Genomic DNA, 21739 nt, shown 5'->3' with positions numbered 1-21739 from the left:
TTACAAGGAATTTAATTGATCCAGAGTTACAGAATAGTAACAGAACCATCGTCCTGAGTGGCAAAGGAAGAACATTGCTCCAACAGTCAGCAATGATGAGTTAATTTCTAGCAGGCAAGCTCCAAGAAAATTCATCTCTCTCACACATACATTCTCCTTATGTTAAATCTTTGACTGGAGTTTCTAATATTCACTTTTATCATTTTAATCCCTCCTTTAAAAAAAAAAAAAAAAAAAAAAAATCAACCAAACAGAACTTTCTGTAAGTTGCCATGCTATCATAACAGTTTTTTCTACTTTCATTTCCTGATTTCTTGCACAGGCACACTGTACCTCTGTTGTACCTCTGTTGACAGCTAAGAACAGAACATTGAATTATTGGAACATCCATTTATGACTATCAGAGGGGGAAAAAAAGACACACAAATTAATCCACAGATTTTTCAAATATGGCTTGACTCATTTGGGAATCTGGCAGAACTCTTTCAAAGAGTCATGATGATTTTGTGAAGCTTATTATTCCTGATTCCAAATGTCTCTAGCATTTCCAGCAACAGCTGACATGAGCATAAGATCAGTCCTGTAATCTAAACAGCACCCAGTCTCATCAAGATAAAAGTTAATTTTAAAAGCAAGTAACTTAATTCAACATAAAAATCCAAATTCATAAACTCTAATTATAAAAGGGTTGAAAATAAGTGATCTACCTAGAATATCCTTCACACTGACATTTTAACTAGGTCTTCTCTACAGAACACATCCAATAAATTTGGTAGAAACTTCTAGTAGCAATCCAGCCCCTCGTCTCTAAACATCCAGTGGTGTTAGCAAGTACATTCTTACAACTAAAGAAGGACCTGGAGAAAATTGGCTGACTTCCATCCTCCAAACTGCAAACTCCGATTTAAAATCTTTAATTATTTTTCTCAGAGTTCTTTATTCAATTCTGAGAATAAATTTAAAATGGGTTATACATTCAAAATTGTTGAAAAATAATTATGGATTTATTAATTATGCTTTATTCTCTTGTTCACAGCACCCTCAAAACAGGAAACTTTTGATTCTGAACTTCAACAGGAGCAACGAAATGGAAAGTTGAAAAGAACAATCTCTTGATCCAGCAGTCAGTATTTACTGCACACACAATTGAAAATCTCAGCTTGTCACTGCAGTTATTATTTACATCTAGTCTTCAAAAACTTTAACACGTTGTACCTATGGTGCTTAGTCATACTATTTTTGGGGCCATGAATTTAAACACAGTCAGACTGAGACTGTTCAAAGCTTTGTTGTCTAATTTGATTGTAATCGCTCTGTAAGCCCACAAAGAAGACATAACACGAGGCAAGCAGCTGTGCAAACACTCCCACCCAAACCCTCCAATGGCTGTGATATCTGTACCAAGGAGATGATAGCACATTTCCCTGGACGTGACTTATCTGTACTGATAGCAATTCGCTACTGCTCCTCAGCCAAAAGGGATCAGTTTAACCAAGCTTACGCAGAGTTAAACTGATTACAGTAGAACAGGTTACCATCAGAATAAAATTCTAGTAACAGATAATACTAAATGAGACATGATTGAATGGGAATAAGTCCTGAAGTACTCTGAATGGGAAGACAAGCATCTTCTGTGCAATATAGCAGAGAAAAGAGGAAACAATTGAAAAATTAAGTGTGATATTCCAAAATTACATAAGGATGAGGCATATTATACTTTAAATATTATACTTCACAGCAGAATCCTGACTGGCTGAGAGTATGACAAGAATGCACTTGCCAAGGCCGGAGAAAAAGATGTCAATGGCTGAATAGAGAGATTATGGAAATTTAGCTGATGTTTTGGATCTGTAACTGGGGGGAAATGTAACTAAACAGCTGTACCTTAGAGCTGCAGAGCAGAAATAATGTGTAGATGTAGCCTTGACAAAAAAATAGAGAGAGGCTCTAACTTAAATGCTCTTCTACAGTATTTTCTAAAACAAAATATTTTGCCTTTTATTTTCAATCAGGAGGAAGGCTTCAAACATAAGGAATACTGTTCTATCACCAGGATGTAATTAATTTATTAATATCTTTCCTTCCACATGCTCAAAGACTTGAAAATTAAACACAACTGAAAAAAATCACTGCAGAAAAAAACTAAACAAATTGTTTCTTTTACCATTTCACAGACATGCACAAAAAACTCGAAACCTTTTATTTCACAATGAATTAAACATATTTTTTTCAGTTTTGAACTAGAAAATTCTAACGTAAAAGAAAATGAGAGAAGTAGAAAAATGAAATAGTGAGATGTGAAGTAGAGTGGAAAACGTTATTGCGTCAAAACAAGGTTAAACAACATATACCAAATGTCTAGTTTCTGTGTCTGTAATAAGGGAGAAAGCAGAACTGGGGGGCAAATAGCTAAAAGATATGAGGTAATGAGAAGAAGAAGGTGAGATCATATTTTGTTAGGGTTTCTTTGAAAGCAATGGAAAGACTCTCTGTGGAAGTAAAACTGTGGAAAACTGTGGAAAGCCCTTCATTGTTTTAAGCAAGGTATTCTGTGATATCAATATCAGCCAATATCAGGTAACTAACCTGATTTTGTGGAAGTCCACAAGCTGCACTGGGACTTAAAAATATATAACAGTCTCCTCCAAATTCAGTTTGGTTTTATGTTTGTTTTTCCTGTTTACATAGACAAAATACAAGAAGAGCACTAACACATCAAGAAAGGAAGTTGTATTTTCACCTATTCAAAATATAAGTTTCAAGATCAAGTGCCAAATTACAAAATGTTAATGCTGCAATTTCTAACAGCTACAACATGAATAGATACTTTGCTTTCATATTGTGACATTACAGTACTACCAGGCTGCTTTAATGTGTATAAATCTGCACTTGATCCAGCTTTAACTTATGTTTATTTCACTTTGATAGTGTAGTTTCACTGTGAGAAATGTAATATTGAGACAAAGTGTCCACTTGTTTGAAATTATCTATCTATACAAATTGATTTTCGTAATTCTTCCCTCTCTTTCACTATAAACACTGCATGTAGTCTGATATGCAAGAAAAATAGACTAAGGTTTCATAATAGGAAAATGCCTTTTAAGGTCATTGAAATACCAAAATAGGCTACTAAGAAATGTAAAAAAAACTTCAGTGCAGAACCTGAAGAACTTAGATGAAATGACAAGGTATGGATGATCTCGTCACAGTACAAAGGGCTGAAATGCATCTTGATGTTCTTTCCAAAACATCAGTGCTAAAATTCTAACCTATTTTCCTCAATGTAGCCATAGCAAATGGATTCTACTAGCAGTAAATATAAACAAACAAAAAACTTTAGGTAAAGTCTCTTCCAAATATTTGGTTCAAAGTTCAGTCTTACTACAGTGAAGAAAAATTTTTCACCTTCAGTTTTGTAACATGTACACTGCAGGACAGTACTTACTGACAAAGCTGAGCTGATTTTATTTGACCAACAATTACAAGAGTCATTGCTTTTCACTGCATTGTAGGGGTAATACATACTATATTCTACAAAACCATAATTACTCCAAAATATTCTCCCTGATGATTTGCACGTTTTATCCAAAAAAAAAAAAAAAAATCACTTGTTAATAAATACCTGATAAAACATTCCCATAAAATGGTATTTCTACTTCATACGTTCCTAGTGTACAAGAGTCAGTAATTAAAAATAACACTTTTTTCACTAGAGCCAACAGAACAAAACACGTGCCATACATGATGCAAAATCTGAACCTCTAAGATGTATTTTCTAATAATCTTTGCACTCTCTCACAACAAGGAGAAACCTATGCAACAATGACAAGATATGTAAAAAGAATTCATTTGTCTTCCTTCAACATAATTTTATTGAAAGAGGGTACTTGTTACTTACATATTCATATCCTACTGTTACTTTTGTATATTCTGAATTTCTACTTACAAATTCTTTTAAGCCAAATGAAGCTGATCACAAAGAACAACGGGATCATGCTCTGAGGACAGTCAGAAATTCATTTCTCTCATTGGACAGGTTAAAATCATGTCTCTCTAGGCGTGCAAAACAAGAACATTTGAGTCTCTTGCTTTCCAAACTATACACAGGAAAGATGAAACCTTGCTGACAATCCTTCAAGCAACAAAAAATCTGATTCACAGCATGTTACTTGTCAAATTTTAAATGTGAGTGTTATACCACTAATCTTCTAAATAACTTCTTTGCACATTACTTTCTTCTATTTCTATAGCAAAACAACTCAGAGGTTAGAGAAATTTCAATCCTAACTAGGCAAAGCAGGAACTGAATTCATGCCTCCAACATTTTAGCATTTTAACATGAAGTCGGCTTCATGACCGACTTAAGCGCTAGGCACTTTATTAAAGCATGTTTCAAACCTAAAATACTTTTCAAAAAGTATTGGGAACTTTCCTGGGAAAAATGACTAAAAAAACAACAAAAAAAAAGGAGCATTTTAATTTTGGGTTCTAGTATTCAAAACTCACTTGCGTACTATAGAGGATGCTTTGATACCTCTTGGCAAAGTGGGCCTCAATTCCCCAATCCTTATATGACAGTGATCCTATTTCCCATGGCTCATGGAAGAGTTGTCAGGATGGATATACATAAAAAATGGAAGTCCTTAAAAATACAAAAACTGTAACAAAACATTTCCTTAAAATAAATGACCAATACTCTTTCTGGACAGTAATACCTATGTATCAAGTTTTTGCTTTTAAAGGTAGAACTCAAGAATCACATCATCGATATAACACTATTAAATATTCTTGAAATAAGATTATTAATAGTAATGCCAATGATAAGGTTTAGCAAAGACATTGCAAAATTATTATTAAAGGAAGAATTAAATAATTAAAGGAAATAGCAAGGGTTGATGCGAGGGTTTTTTTAGGTTTCTTCCTGTACTGTATTCATCATCATTTTGAAGCACCAACAGTTTCTAAGAACACTTGACTTTGAGTGCCTGTCAACCTCTGCATAATCTAGTACAAACACTTTATTTATTTATTTTAAAGAAATCCAGTGCTTTTTGAAATCATACAAAGTTACCTACCCTCACAACACATTAGGGAAAAAACTTCAGTTTGTTTTATAGTGGCCAGTCCTATACAGTCCAAATAAGAAAACACACAATTTATTAGTATTTTGCTTTAAACTAATAACAGGAATTTGGAAACAAAGAAACAGTGTCATCCTTCTCACAGACTCAAGCTTAGGAATGATTTATGGCAGGTATTTTATCTGTTGGGTTGTTTTGCTGTGTTTTTTTTTTTTTTTTTGCTCAGCTGTTACCTTGAAACAGGCTCCAATTAGGTATGATGCTTATTTTTATTCATGTACTTAAACACTTTACAGTATTGATATCTAAGTCAACTTAATCACTAACATGACACTAAATACTCTGATAATATTTCCAATACATAGCTTTGTTTTAGTAAACAGTTACTGATTTCGGGTAAAATGGTATGTTTAAAAATTACCAGGATGCCCTGTTCACAAATTCCAATTGGAAAGACTTTAGCAGGAAATACACTCAACATTAATGGTACTCTTCACATCAAATATGGATTTTAGAAAATCAAATATGGATTTAAAAAAATTATTAAGCTATTGTTCATGTCATTAAAAATAGTATCTAAAATGATAAAATTCACTTATCTCATCAAAAGCTTTACATGCATGTATAATTTTATAAAACAAGTTGTTTATCCACAAGTGAAGCATTGGAAGATCAACTGGAAAAGTCAGCCCTTCGAACACCACAGACAAGTGTGGTTTTACCCAGCAAGCAGCTGGATGCACAGCCCTTCACTCATTCAACCCTCCAATGAGATACAACTGGAAAAAAAAAAAAAAAAAGGAAGTAGAACTCATAGGTTGAGATAAAAACTATTTAGTAAAACATTGGTGTCTTGACAACACTGCCTTTCTGCTAAAGCCATAACACAGCATCATACCGGACATACATTGTTCCTACAAAGGAAATCAGCTCTGACCCATCTGAAACCAGGACAGCAAGAAATGGAATCCTTACCTTTTAGTATACAGCTTTAATTTACCTCAGAAACTACAAAGTTACAAAGCATAGATACACGATGATGAAAATGACAAAGTAAAATTCTTAGTAATGGCAAAACAGAATTCCACTTTCCTGAAAGACTTTAAACAATGTCACAGTGGCATTTCTGTTGCTTTTTGTATTTCACGAGAATTTGCTAGCAGTGCTTTTCGTCTGAAAGTTTTTTAAACTCCACAGAACAGAACAGTAACTGACTGCAGGTACGGAAGCATTTTAAGTTTACTGTGACTTGATTGTTTGCATTTTAAATTACAGCTTTGGTTTCCTTGCCATATTGTGAAAACGCACCTAGTTGCTCCACAGACTTAACGGGCCTGAAATTTGCACAGCACGCCTGAGCAGCGGAAAGAATTCAAAATAAACGTACAATGGGATTTACGGCATTTACAAAAACGTCCTGTTTTGCATTGCAAAAGTCTGTTAGCTGTTTATACAGCCATAAGAGAAGGAAAGAAATTCAATTCTGTTTTCTTAATTGAGACATGAGACATAAAGAAACACTGAAGTACTAAAAGCCGTTAGCTTGTGTTAGCAGCTTAGTTCAGAATACCTGACACAAAATGCAGACATTATACATGCACTCCTGATGAAGGTATGCTAACAACTCCCGCCCAGACCCACTCCATCTCCTCTCTTTACTCCCTGTCAAACATGTGACAACAGAGATGTTATTGTCAGACAGCTCCGGAGACCACAGAGCTCTTAGATGGCCACACTCTGTGCAGACAGAGCTACATTTACAGCTCCAAAACCATTTTCAGAGCACCTAGGCTCATTACCCAGCTCTGCCACCTGGCTTAGAAAGCCTCCTAGGCATGTTCGTCTTTTAAGGTATTCCATAGAATATGTTCACTAAGGAGAGAGTAGTGGCTAATAGTTTGATTTCTCCCTTCTCTTTCCTCTTGATTACACTCTTCCAAATTGAGAAAAAGATTCAGTGATCAAACAGTAAGTATAACTTATGAATAGTCAATCTATGGATTAGTATTTGATTGCACATGCAATCTGTCATGCAACTGCTTTTCATAACGACCAAATCTATAACATAAAACACATGTTTATGATGCATTTGTCAATTAAATTATTTGCTTTTAGTAGCTCACCCAGCTCTAATTATGACTGCTAGAGGCACCCTTTTGATTTATTCAGGTCATGTTTAATCTCAGGATATGAGGATCACTGGGCGCCTGCAGTTGGAAGGGATCTGCTTCAGTTCTTAGAGCTATCATAGCAACTACAAAGAAGGGTGAGAACTGAAGACAAGCTAGGTTCTCCAGGGACCAGCTGACAGCAGACTGAGCACAAAAGAAAGACAAACTGTATCATGAAAGATGCAACTCAAGGTCAGGCACTGAGGGCTACACCTGACAAGAAGCTAACATGAGGACAAAAAAAGATCCCTTGCAAAAGACACCCTATGAACAGAAATCTTTATCCGACACCAAATACAGGCAGCCCCAGTATATTCCTCAAAGCAGTTATCTGGAGATTAAGCCCAAAATGAAGAATGCTAACTCAGAACACTTATGTTACACTGCAACACTCTGGAAAAGAATCATTTAGCAAATAAACCAAAAACTAACTTTAGAAGTTTCACAAGTATTTCACTTATGAATTTGCAGGGTAGGTAAAGATATGTTTGTGCAGACTCTGATCAGTGTTTCCCCTAATGGAAATTCAGTGGAAGAAAACAGCACACATGCTTTTGCTGAAAGGTGCTCAAGGCTGCAAACAGTAACGGCTTCTGTGTTTTCCCCTTTTCCCTTGAAAGACAGTATTAAAAGAACACATTTTTGTACATATGAATAGAGACAAGCAAGAAAATACAAAGAATGAGAGAATAAAATAGTTGGGAAGCTCTGTATGATAAAAGGAAACAAAGTTCTTTTGGGCTTCAAAGTTAAAGAGTTTACCTCCACTGAAATAACTAAGGAAGATTTAAGGAGCAGCTTGTAGTCTCCAACAGATGAAATTTCGTGTTAGTGATAACCCTGATAGTATTTTCTTATAACTCCTACAAAACTACGTCTAGGAAATTTATAATATGCTTTTCAATTTTATTTTGCTTACTCTCTTAAACTATGATCAGGGTTGAAAAATCACGCTTATGGCACAGAGAATGAGAGTCTCAGAATTTCACAGACACTTGATCAAATTCACACTCTTTGTAGCTTCATGTATCGATTTATTCTAGGAGTATTCTCTCCTTACGTAGATAAATAAAACAGTGACCAAAACTAACCTATAGTTTCAAGTAATACATTTGTCACCAACAGATTGGCTATGTGAGGTAACTGAGTATTGTTCAAATGGTTTACTTTAATACAGAATGGTCATTCACAGCCTGGGACATTTTACAAACTGAGAAGTATTATCACAACATTAAAAATAGAAATACTCTGTCTGAAACATAGTTTTGATTATTTGCTGAAGCAAACATCAAAGACTGTGTGAATCCACCTAAGCAAGTAGACTGCGAATCCACCTAAGCAAATAAGTTTTCTCTACCAACTCACAGACTAAAGGCAAAGGATAAAATTTTTAAACTGTTATTTTATACAGTGCACATATGTTAAGACACAGACATGAGGAACACTCTTTGTTCTGGAAATGTGACTAGTCGAGAACTTGGACATATAGTTGAAATTCAAAGAATTCCCCAAATATCCTACATTCAGAGTCATGGAAATGTACCTTATTCTGTAGAGTATTCAAATGGCTTCATAGTCTCAATGTCTAGTCAAGAGCTTCTTGGATGAATAGACTAATGACATGCCACAAATTGCCATGAATGGTTAGACGTACTAACAAAACAATCAGGAAATGCAAACAGCATGGATTTGGAAAGCGAATTCATTTTTAAACATGACCACTGAACTCCTGTAGTGGTAGGCCTGTATGAACTGACCAGATTCTATTTAATTTTTGGGTTTCTCACCAGATCCAGAAGACTCAAGCAGAAGGAGACTCAGGTGACAGGAGCAGTGCTGTGAGTACACCACACAATGGGCACAAACAGTTGAGGCAATAACGGCACTGACAAGATAACAGCTGCTGATTGGAGAGTCCTTACTTAGCACACTGCTTTGAAATGCTGCATAACCAACCCCACACTGGGGAGACTTCTTCATTTGCCAAATATTGTCAAGTTCTCCTCCAGCTGCATCGACATGAGCACCACTTTCCAATCATCTTATAATATCCTACAAAAAAGTGCAGACTTATCTTATTGCGTAAAAGAAGAAGTTTTGATCTTCCATGTTTTACACCACTTATTCAAATGAACTCTGACAACTATTCCCCTCATAACAATGTGTTTGATGCTTAATTAAGTCTTCCTTCAATGGACATAATGTTTACAAGCTAAATGGAAGCATTTATGCACCATGACATTGGAACCAATCCTTTTTTGTAGAATTCTAATTGAATAATAGAATCATTATCAAAGAATGGTTAGGGTTGGAAGGGACCTTAGAGATCCCAACCCCATGCCATGGTCAGGGCTTCTCCCCCCAGAGCTCAGGCTATGCAAGGCCCCATCCAACCTGGTCTTGAATACTTCCAGGGATGGAGCACCCACATCTTCTCTGGGCAGCCGCGTCACTGCTTCACTGCACTCTAAGTGAAAAATTTTCTCCTAATACCTAATCTAAATCTCTCTTCTTTTGGTTTCAAAACGAACCCCCTTGTCCTAATACTATCAGGCCATATAAGAAGCTAGTTTCCATCTTGTTTATAAGCTTCCTTTAAATATTGAAAGGGAACATATACAAATATAAATAAAATACCATTAAAAAATAATCTCTTTCCTAGATGAGTCTTAATTATCTTTTCACTAAGTGATTTAAAGTATCAAAATGGTAGCTACAGTTTAGTAAAATACAACTATTGCACACAAACTTTAATATTTAGCCTTCCAACTTAAAACCTGAATAGATCATACTGTAAGCATATAGCAGCAAAGGACGAAAATACTGGATTTACACAAAACCTGTCAGTTTGACTCTACGGTGGCCAAGAATTCCCAAGAAAAATATGGCCTTCTGAAAGTTCTTTTTCATCAGTTTATGAAATGATAAACATCCATTAGAAAGAATAGTAAAGATGCACCACACAAAGAGCAACGTAGAAAAAATTCCTTAAGCACAACACATAAGGAAGCGTACATGAGATGGTTAACACAAACAAGCATATTAAACGATTAACCAGCATTCTCAACGCTGAAAGTATTTCTATATGTTGCATGAAGAAATATTTATATTGTTCAAAAATGTAATTAAAATATTTCTCAGACAATCTGGTTATTTATAGAGAAGATAAACAAAAATAATCCTTAATGCACAAATGATTGCTCATACCATTCATTCCTCGACGTAAGGGTCACATTTAGGAGTTCAGTATATTAAAATTTTCTTTGGAAAGAAAGTTCAATTTAATTCTCCACATATTGTTATTGACAATGCAAGATAAAAGATTACTAGATTTGCTTAGCATTTTTATCTTCTAAACTGTACTTCCAAAATAAATAAAAAAAAATAAAACACACCATCGTTAGTTTTCATTCTGCATCAGAAAAGAAACCTGTGAGATGATGACAAGGACTACATTTGGTTTTTTGATCATTTCCAAATGGATTTTCCTCAGTAAAATGCAATTAAGATTTTTTTATCACATCACAGTAAAGGCTGTGCTTCACTCTCAAGAAAATTTCCTTGAGTAAGAAGAACAAAGTGCAACTGAGAATAATTCCACAGGGACTTCTTGAAGAAAAACAAACCGTATTGCAAAGGATTCAGAACTCCAATACAAATGAACAAAAATTTGACTACATTGTGTTAAATGTAGAATTTCTCTGAAAGCATCAGGTCTTCCTAAGCAAACTATACTCAGGCAAAGTAACGGTAACACTGATATGTTACCTTTGATGGACAATTTCTATTAAATCCAAAAGGGTCATGGAGTTTCAGGTAACAGCAACATATACACTCTGTCTAGCTCATTTTGGTTCTGTTGCTTCTTGCCTGTATACTGAATGTGGAAGAAAGCCTGAGATATTTCAGTCAGTGTGTGATGAGAGCTGAAAATAGTGTGTGAAGAGGAATTCCCTGGTTACGTGGGAGAACTGTAGCAAACATATACTAAAGTGGTCTTGGGGAACATGATGGAAGAGTTAGATCTATAGAAGCAGAAAAGGAATAGAATAAATGCAATGGAAACAACGTAGAGGAAGAAAGGAGTTTTTCAAGAGGAACTATTAAATGGAAACATACCTTTTCATGGTACAAGAACAACTCAGTGAATGACTATGCAAAAGCTGCTAATACAAGACGTTATATGCAATGTTAGAAGGTGATGAACAGGCTGAAATCTTGGGTAAGAAGATTTGTAAATATATTTGTAAATTTGAAGTCTTGTGGAGCTTTGAAATCTATTTAAGGAGCATACAAATATACATTCACCATGTCATGTACTTGTCCGCATTTTAGCAATAAGCAGAGAAAGCAGCACACCCAGCTCACGTGAACATACCACTATTTTTGAAATGCACTAAACTGACTGCTTCACCTTACTCAGATTCTCCTGTAAATAGTGTTAGGGTAAAACTGAAACAAGTACTAAACTTCACAGGATATGAACTTCTTGTACAATCATAAGGCAGACAATTAGCTAATAAAAATACATTAATATATTATGAGGCACAGACAGAGAAATAAAATACATTCCTGCAGAAATAGTTAGCATGTAGTAGTAGTTAGCAAGTAGTCAGATGTTTCAATGGATTAGGAAATCTCAGTTTAATATAAAATCTGTATAATGAGAAGCAGTGGAAAAAAAACAGGGTAACTGACATTTGCCCATTTCTAATTTCATAAAAAGCTATCAAATACAAACATTTCTCAATACAAAACAACACTCTTCCACTGAGCAAAATAAATTTAAATTCAGAACTTACAATGTTCCTCATCACGGATTTAATAATTACAAACATTCCTGAACGTCTCCCAGGTGAAACAACACTTACCTTCTCCTATTAAGTAATTGCTGCCTGGCTTACAATTAGAAGGGCACAAAGATCATTGCTCCATTCTAGTAAAAGCACAGTTGAGAAAGAATGCCAACAGTGTATAGCTGCACCCAGAGGTAAACACCTGAGAACTAATTAAGTTGAATGACAATGCTGGATAAGAATAAATTATTATAAGTTAGTCATGAAGAAATTCAGGTTGGAAATGAAACACCCAGATGTTTACTGATGAAAATTCACAAATCTGTGATCAAGCTGACCTGACTGTTGGTAATAACAACAGCTTGAACACAATGACTGAGGATGGTCCCCTGCTTCCAGTAAAACATTAAAAAACAAACAAACAAATTTTTAGACTGTTGCAAAATAAAACAGTAGATCTGTTCATGATATGAACATTACATAGCTTACAAATAATAACAGACAAATAATAAAGCAATAATAGGGAACATAGGAACTAATTTATAAAGTTTTAGAAACTGATTTGCATAGTTTAAAAAAAAAAAAAAAAGCTGTGATCCCTATTCAAGCTATCAAGACTATGAAGGTTTCTTTCAAGCAATGGCCTAAGAGAAATTTGCCTAAACACCACTACAGTAACCAATTCTGGAAGAATATTTCAATTCCTACCAATATTCCTTATTTGTGTTCATTCCCCCAGAATGGAAAGATTAGAGAAGATAGAGAAACCCTTACCATCACAGAAAATAAAAACCAGTCTCATTGTCTGTGATGCCTCCTGGAATTTGTTTACACTCCCAATGCCACAAAAGCTCAAGAAAGTGATAAAGAACAACCTATGTAGAAAATGGATATACCCACCAAAACCTGTCTATGCACTTGAGGGATATATCAATTAAAAGCATTACCCTCTTTCTTTCCGAGTTTGGTAAGAAAAAAAAAAAAAGGCCCTATTGGGAACACATACAAAGCAAACGTAGGAAATAAATTTAGAGTATTCAGTGCATGTGTTTCATGGGGCATTAATTTCCCTAGCTACAGAACTGGCAAACTCAGCATTAGCAAAGTTCACACTAGGTAAGTGAAACACTTCATCCTTGAAACAGAATGATTCATACCTCTTAGCAAATCAGAGAAATGCTGTTTTACTGCTAGTTGATACTCTATCAGATGCGAGTTTTGGTCTCAGTTGTTGATTTTAATTAGCTTACTTTTAGCCACTAAATAAAAGAGCATTCTATTTTGAATGTCTTTTGCAATACTCGTTTTGGACAGAAATGCCAATTTCTTCAACTTTTTTTGGAAAGTGCAGAATGAACTCCATTTGTTCATAACTGGGAAAATACCTTTTGCTTTCCTTTCTTTCTCCTTCTCTTTTAGTTAAAAAAAACAAACAGGCAACCATGTTAATAAAGATGCCCTTGCTAAATCATCTCTTTTTCCCCAAAGTCTATTTAAAACACAGAAATCTCTTAGGCAACCAACACTCATGTATTCTTTGTCTATGAAGCCCTGACCAGAACATTACAAACACCTCATTCTAGACAAAAGCTTATTTTAAAATTTGCAAGAAATCAAAAGGGATATACTGCCCATAGAGATGGAAAAACTGTTAAAATGAATCTTTAAATCTTATCTCCTGAAAAATAGGAGATGCAATCTGAAGTTCCCTTGGGAAGAAAGAAGATTTATCTGGAATCTACGGTACCATTGGCAGCCACCCTCACCACTAAACGCTTGGACATAGCACATACAGCCCAAACTCTTGGTTTTGACGGTGTTTAAATTTGCCCTTAATTACACTCTTTGCTTTATTAAGAATAGTATAGTTAAATTTTTTTGAGGGGGAAAATTGTTCATCAGGTAGGTAGGCTTTTTTTTTTTTGGAAGGTCTGTGGGTCACAGGGTAAAGATGATACTTCTGCATGTATATATACGTAATCACAGAATCACAGAATCACCCGGGTTGGAAGGGACCCCAAGGATCATGTAGTTCCAACCCCCCTGCCTAGCAGGGCCACCAAACATCCACATTCAGATCAGGTTGCCCAGGACCCCGTCCAACCTGGCCTTAAACACGTCCAAGGACGGGGCATCCACAACCTCCCTGGGCAGCCCGTTCCAGGGCCTAACCACTCTCCTAGTAAAGAAATATGTGTTCATACATACATACACATGCCTATTTATAGACTAGAAAATTCTAAGTAATTAAAAAGAAAAATGCAGGCAGCTTTTGCAGGTGGAAAGTAAATGTACTTACAGAAGCTTTAAGGAAATTATCTTCCTGCCAGTATGATGAATGTTGAAAAAAAATCCAGTGAATGTGATGGCTATAAATATACATACCATTGTTACAAAATTCAGGACAATGTATATCACCACATTCTTATTCTGCTTCATTTGATACTCACAGACAGACTGTAAGAAGGTTCCAATATCACTGGCACTGACATCTTCCCTTGAAGATTCAATTTTGTTAAGTGAAAAATCTTTTCTCCCACAATCCTCTCCTTTTTCATGCGACGTACACTGTAGAGTCTAAAGCGAACTGCGTAATTCCCAATCATCTCAGACTCAACGTGATTAAATTTGAATGTCTCTGTGAAGACAGGGCACGGTCCCCGCTGGATGCTGGTTTTCGCTCTCTGTTTCTTTATGGGGAGAAGAACTAGGTGTACTTGCCACGAGCTTCCACCTGTCCTGCTGTATGTGGGAATGTCTGTGACAGCTGTCACTGTCACCAAAAGCTTCTGTTCCTGTGAGTCATAGTCAAAAGTCACATCCAACGTGCCATATTTAGCTACTGGCTCAGGATCAAAAGGTTTAGGAAGCTGTGAAGACGATCCTCGAGCTGACATATCCTGAAAAAGAAAAAAAAAAGCTTTTATTTATTTATTTGTTGTATTCTATTACTAAATCTAGCATGGAAATACGTGGTTTTCTCTAAGCTATACGAAGTGACTGTGATCTTTTTGTTTATTTCATAAACAAGGTAATTAAACACTAAAAGCCTGAAGAGATGCTGACTAGCATCCAAGAAAAAAATAAAATCAAAAGACTTTACCTGGCCAATACTGCCAAAAGCCATGAGCCAATCAGGCAGAGCTTGGATTAAATTAGGCAATACTTACGATCTCTTCTTCTCTGCCCCACATGCTAAAATGCATACACATATGTTACAAGATATAATTACCTTACTTTCGTGCAAGTATACACACATTTTATGTTAACATTTTGTGGTACTTTAAGACCTGGCTGGTGACTGGGTGCATGGTGTAATGCCAGCAAAGAATATAGGAATTTTAATACTTATTTGCACTTGCAGCTACAAAAATGTTCCATAGATGTGCCAAAAAATTATCACGACTTGATTAATGAAATTTTACTAACACTGCATATGATGTGTCTGTTCTGAACGGAGTTTCTGGACTTTGCATAAACGGCATCAGTCCTAAAACTACACTGTAAAATTAATTTTTAAAACTGTTTCTTGACACTTTAAATTTGGAATAAGACTGATCCGCTATGTTTTTAAGACAGCCAGTCTGATGACAATACTGAAACAATAGGTACAAGAGATCAACATCCTACGTATATAAGAAGTTACCCCAAATATGTAAAATAAACATATCTACTGTGTATTTCCATATTCTCAAAGTTATGCTTGGTTTTATAAATAGTTACGACATATAGTCACAGAACGGCTTGGGTTGGAAGGGACCACAAGGATCCTCAAGACTCAACCCTCCTGCCACAGGCAGGGCCACCAACCTCCAGATCTTTTATGGCCTTTTTGATCTAAAAATGTTACATTCTTATTTTAAGCTGGATGCTACTTAGCTATTCTCATAACTCACTCCTCTGAAAACCTCACTATAGGAGTTGCTGAGTGTCCGTAAAAAATGTTGATGGTATTCTCCTATTACATACACTTACACTACTGACTGGCATGACACATGATGGGAAGAAAAAAGAGATTTGCTGTAATTTATTATAGTTTGAGGATCATATGTACACACTACGTCTTTTTCAGCAATGAAATTCACAGATTGTTTCCCTAGCTGACCACCAGACACGTGTAGGCAGCTATCTGCTAGAGGACCTTGCTTCCATACAGAAGGTGAGCCTTCCATATGTTACACCAGCACCTCAGAATGCAACATCAGCTTACCAAAACGTTTCCTAAGACAGAAACAGCTGTTGACACAACAGCATTGCTCCCTGGCACGCATTTCAAAACTTGGGAAAAAATCAAAAGGGGGATTTATACCAAAAAAAAGCCTTTTCTGCACACTACAGCAGTTAACACACTTACCCATTACATACCAGCGCAGTAACTGGTTGTTCAAAACTCATCAAGGACATGTCAATGATAGATTATTTCTTTGTAGCAATGATTAATAAATATCACTATAGCTTAGAATGGAAGAGGGGGAAATTAAGTGGTGTAAATCTTCATTGTATCATCAACTATTTTTTAAAAAACCTTTGTAATTTTTTTCCCCTCACCATTTGAGATATTTTACATAATCAGTTGCTTCAGCATGGAAAGTGTTAATCCCTTTTTTCTTTTTGTTTCTCTGGCTTTTGCTTTAATGTATAAGATTAGATTTAATTTAGGTTAGAAAAAATAAGTGAAAGAAAAAGAATTTTTATTTCAATCCTTAAAATGACAAAGTTTCTGTCTGGTTCCAAAATAATCTGCATTCTTTGGGAACTCAGTTGAAAGTTGAGACATCATAACAATAACTATATTATATTTTCTGACAAACAATTTTTTTTATTTATTTTTTTTTTTTAAAGGATAAGCTGTAACACAAGTGCTGAAATTTCTGCACACTGTTTTTTAGGAAAAAAAGCTACAGAAAGGTTGTACTATATGACACTTCAGACCATTTTCGCTTACCTCTGGACTAAGGACAGCTGTACTATCGCTTGGCACATCCTCTTCATATCCTTTGTTATGGAAGCTTTCTATTTCATGTCCTGTGCTTCCCTCACTTGGACACTTATATGAACATCTTGGACTGTTGCTACACTGGGAAAATTCACATTTACCGTCTCCAACTTCAGAAGGTGTACATGATAGATGAGGAGAACCACTATCATCCTGATACGGAGGTGGCTGCAGTTCATCTAGTGGAGGCGTTCTTCTCATTCTCTGAATGCAGTTAGCTGAGAATAAGAGAAAATTCTTTACTTACTTGCTGATTATTTTCTCTTGAAATAGTTCTGTGGAAAATGCTAATTCCAAATATCTGGAAAGAGTATTTAAAACAGTCCTTTTTTTTTTTTACATGAGAAACCAGATAAAAGTACTACTGAAAAACATTCACTGAAAACGAAAGAAATGATCTCTCAGATGAAGAATGTAGGAAAAAGCAAATTACTAAATATATAGTAAAAATGAACTGTGAAAATCATATAAAAATAAATATAGCACAAATATGATATGACAAAAATGTTGAGTATGAATTCCTTAATGCTTACCTTGCAAAAACCTTTCGGTTTCCTGAGTCACATTCTGCACAGGTGGGATATAAACCAATTAAGGAAACAAAACACACTTCCTAAAGCCATGATATCTAACTTCTGATTACCTCCCATGCAGTTGCTCAGCCAGGGAGATAGTAAATTAAATTTTGATGACAAATAAGTTACTAGTAAAGGCTGACAATGAGCCCTTTCACACCACTGAACTCTGCTCACTTTGAATTTAACAAAAGAAGCAGCGACTTGGAGACAGATTCTTTACCACTTGTTAAGAATGGCTACACTGTAGAATACCCAGTGTTAAGAAGGTAGAAGTAGTGCAGCCACTGAAAATAGCACCATGAGCAACCTAGTGCTTGGGGTGAATGCTTGATGCTCAGCATCTTTGTTTTACACTTACACTAGCTGGACAGATGGAACTGTGGGGAACGTGTCCTCAGAAAATCAACCCAGGATGCACAGCTATGGATACAGAAAGCTAATACCAAATAATTTTCAATTTTTGGTCTTAGATTTTACTACACAACATTACACAGCGATGGGAAGACAGTGAGACGTGCAGTATATGAAATGAAATTAATACCAAGGATAGGTTAAAACATGTATCACATTTTGCTTATGTCAGCTCTGGAAGTTTTAATGAAGATTTCAATACCACACACATGTAGAAATAACTTATGCAAAGAAACTTCAAAGCAATAATATTTTCTGTTGTCAGACATACCACTTTCATATATAGGAAAATCTACCAGAAAGGAAGCTAACAGAAGTTTGAACTTTAGAATGACATAAGTCTTGATTTCAGATTCTAACTAAGACAGAAAATGCTTTTCTTTCCCACATGACAAAGGTGGCATGTTTTAGTTTCATCATTAATTTTATTCTGCATACAGAATTGTCCTGTCCGTGTTCTAAATTCTGATAAAGTATACAACCCTTTAATCATTTCAGCGTAACTACCAGCAATTCAATGTATCACCTGGACAAACTATGCAAAACAGTTAGAGAGTTAGCCTTACATGAAACAACGTTGAAAGTACAATAATGTGGTGCTCTCAGGCAATAAAAAGTGAAAAGCTCCCTTTTTTGTATCTTTTCCATTGGAAGACTGGACCATATCTATCTGAGCATGCAGAAACACTTCTGGGGCTTGATGGATGCCCAAACCATCAAGCACATTGGTTCACATTGTTCAAGGGAAGCAAACCCAGACCCGCTGGCTATAAGGAAGCCACAACACACTGCAGATCTCCAAAGCTGTGACAGCACAGCTCATTATGGAGCATATCTACTGCACAGATTTTTCTCTGGCCTCAAAGACCAGCTCTCTTGGGAAATGCAGAGTTCTTCCCTATTCCACTGGGCTCCTAGTGAGCTTTTCTGAACTTTAGATAAGACAAGCTGGTAACAAAAACAATGCAAAGTGCTCCCACCAGATGATCACGCTGTCAGGAATTCTCTCCCCTCGATGAACCCATCAGAGTCAGCCCTATCAGAGCAACCCCAAGCTACAGTTACACTGTTACAGCATTTCATGCAGAAGGTTCTCTACTGTTAGCTCTGTGCTCCTGAAACTCAAGCCCCACGGAGCAGGAAACGAAAAATGAGCAGGCAGGGAATCCTACACTCGAACTGCAGTCATCATTTCAGTAGATACACATACAGCCTTACACATAAAAAGACGTTCTCAAGTAGGACAATCAGAATCTTGAAATCACACAGGGAAGTAATGGGGAAAAACTAATTGCAAAACATGAAGGGCAGCACTTTTGGGGGGAGATTAAATTGCTTGTGCCTGTAAAACTAGATAAACACCATTTTAGAATATAAATTGATATTTTAATCATAACAAAACAATAAATATCCTTTGACTTTCTATACCATGAAAACAGGACTTTTCATTACTTACTTAAATATTTAATCAAATTCAGAGCAAAAGAATTCCTGCTCATAGTTCGTACAAGGCAACAAACAGCCTTAAAAAGACAGTAAATAGCATGACACCATTTAATCCTTTTTTACTTGGAGTCTCATCTGAAAAGACATTTCAACTCCCAGCTTTTCAGCAGCCGAAAGAAATGAAAGTATTTCTGGATAACTATCAACACCACTACTGTCGTACATGAGTAAACAAATGGCTGCATAACTCACTTCATTTTTTCCACTTTGATGAACTCTATTATATGCCCCTATGGGAAAACTGCACAGGCTGCATGACAGAAAAGGTAGGCAGGGAAGAAGTGAGAAAAAGCAGAAATATTATGCAGCTGTGATTTTAAAATCTCCGTAAAGAAGAAACACAGGGGCAGGTTTTATCTACATATTTTTAAAAGCTTATTTACTAAACAGAAATAATATACAAGTTCTAGAAAATAAATAAATAAAAGCCAGTACCAGCTTTAAAAATCTAAGGACACCTCTGTCTCAACAAGCATGACCTGTTTTTGCAGAAAAGGCTTCTCTAAAGTTAGTTTTTAAATGACCTTTTCAGTCTTACTTAGTTAATTTCCTCCTCCCAGCAGTAAATATTTCACTAAAATTATGATATGGTGTTATGGCTCTCTGAAATTTCTCAATTACATGATTACGTAATTATTGATGATATCAAAGATAAAGATATTATAGACAGAAGAGAATACAACAAAACTGAATGTCTGATACTGGGCTTTTCCTTTAAAACTGCATAGAATTAGCCACTGTAATAATCAATCATTCAACAATGTTTCGCATACCAAAGTTTAAAATAAGAAAGCAGAGCAAATGCTTGCTGATCTATCCCTGATTGCACTGGAGAAAGACATTTGGAGCTGAAAAGGAAGTATGTTCTGAAATGTTTGTATATTTACTTACAGAATCATTGTTTTTAAATATACATGGTATTTTTATTTACATTGTTATATTTGCCCTAAATTGTACACACAAAGAATGCTTTCCAAAGACCACTGAATGCTGCTGAAGAGTTATTCTTCAGCAAATGGTTATAGTGAAAAACTAAAATCAAATGGAGCATCTTTTCTACACAAGACTAACAAGACACTTTCCGCCTCCACAGCAGGTAGAAAATAAATTGTGCCAATTCAGAGAGCGTAAGCATATTAAATTAGAGTATCAGTTTGAACAATTCAGTAACAAAACAAACAAACAACAACAACAAAAAAAAAAACAGCCAGCAAACATATATCCTAAACTTGCAATAAAGGAATAAACACAGTGAAATCCTGTCAAGTTTAGCCAGAGGTTCCTCCCAGCCATGACATGCTGGAAGAGTAAAGATGAAAAGAAACTTACAGGATAAAGATCTCAGAAATGTTTTGTCACCCTATATACATTGGTTGCTCCAAAAGTAATGCCTCCCATTTTTTTTCCCCCCCAAGGAAAATACAATAGCTACAAATCAGTATTTTTCAATTGCCAGTAGCTATGCATTTTTTGCCAGTGATGAACAAGAGCCTCTATGCTGCACTTGTACAGAGCTGCAAACATGGTAGTGATCCAGTGTTTTACAGCTGTTATGATAGTGTCACTGCTAGGAAAATGTTGCCCATGCAGCTCATCTTTCATTGGCCCAAACAGATGGAAGTAAGAAGGTGCCAAATCTGGACAACACTGTTCAGCCAAAACTGGTAAAGTGCTCCACAGCCTTCAAACCAGCATTAACATGATGAGAGAGAAAGGCTGTTACGTTCCCCATCCTGACTGGAAGTTTAAGACTTCAGCTTAATCAGCATCTCCGGTAGTCAGAGTTGCTGGTTTGTCTGGGTTCCAGGACATCCAGAAGGATCATCCCTTTCCTCTCCCAAAGATAGTGCACACCACTTTACTCGCTGAGGGCTGCATCCCACACTTACCCAATGTTGCCAAGTCATTTCCTTGTGGACCAGACTAGGCTGTACAACGTTTTACCATGAAGCTGGTGATGTTAAACACGTTGAAATGTTTAGACTTTGCTATCTTCATTAATTTTCCTAAAAGCTGTCATTAGCAGCAGCAGAAAGTAAACTTTCTTTAGCCCATGTTTCCTGAATAATTCCAAGAATTTCTATCTCATCATAAGGAAGAGAAATTATCCCTATGGTTATAATTCCCTTGTCTCATAAGCAATAATTAACTTCCCCGTTGCAACTTTGAGTTTCTCGTATATATCACTCTTATAAATATT

At 35.8% G+C, this 21739-nt stretch overlaps 1 protein-coding gene across 4 annotated transcripts in view; it reads right to left on the bottom strand.

Moving 5' to 3' along the window:
- SYT14 (synaptotagmin 14) overlaps positions 1-21739 on the bottom strand; it is a 105612-nt gene that overhangs the window by 9154 nt on the left and 74719 nt on the right. For all 4 annotated transcript variants that reach the window (XM_048938403.1, XM_048938404.1, XM_048938400.1 and 1 more), the window contains 2 exons: positions 16994-17262; positions 14499-14948 (listed from right to left, as the gene is read on the bottom strand). In XM_048938403.1, coding sequence (XP_048794360.1) covers positions 14499-14948; positions 16994-17262 — 719 coding nt within the window. The remainder of the gene's footprint in view (positions 1-14498; positions 14949-16993; positions 17263-21739) is intronic.

Source organism: Lagopus muta, chromosome 2 (assembly GCF_023343835.1).
Source record: "Lagopus muta isolate bLagMut1 chromosome 2, bLagMut1 primary, whole genome shotgun sequence".
NCBI lineage: Eukaryota > Metazoa > Chordata > Aves > Galliformes > Phasianidae > Lagopus > Lagopus muta.
Note: the sequence above shows the minus strand (reverse complement) of the source record. Positions and strands in the feature narration are given on the sequence as shown.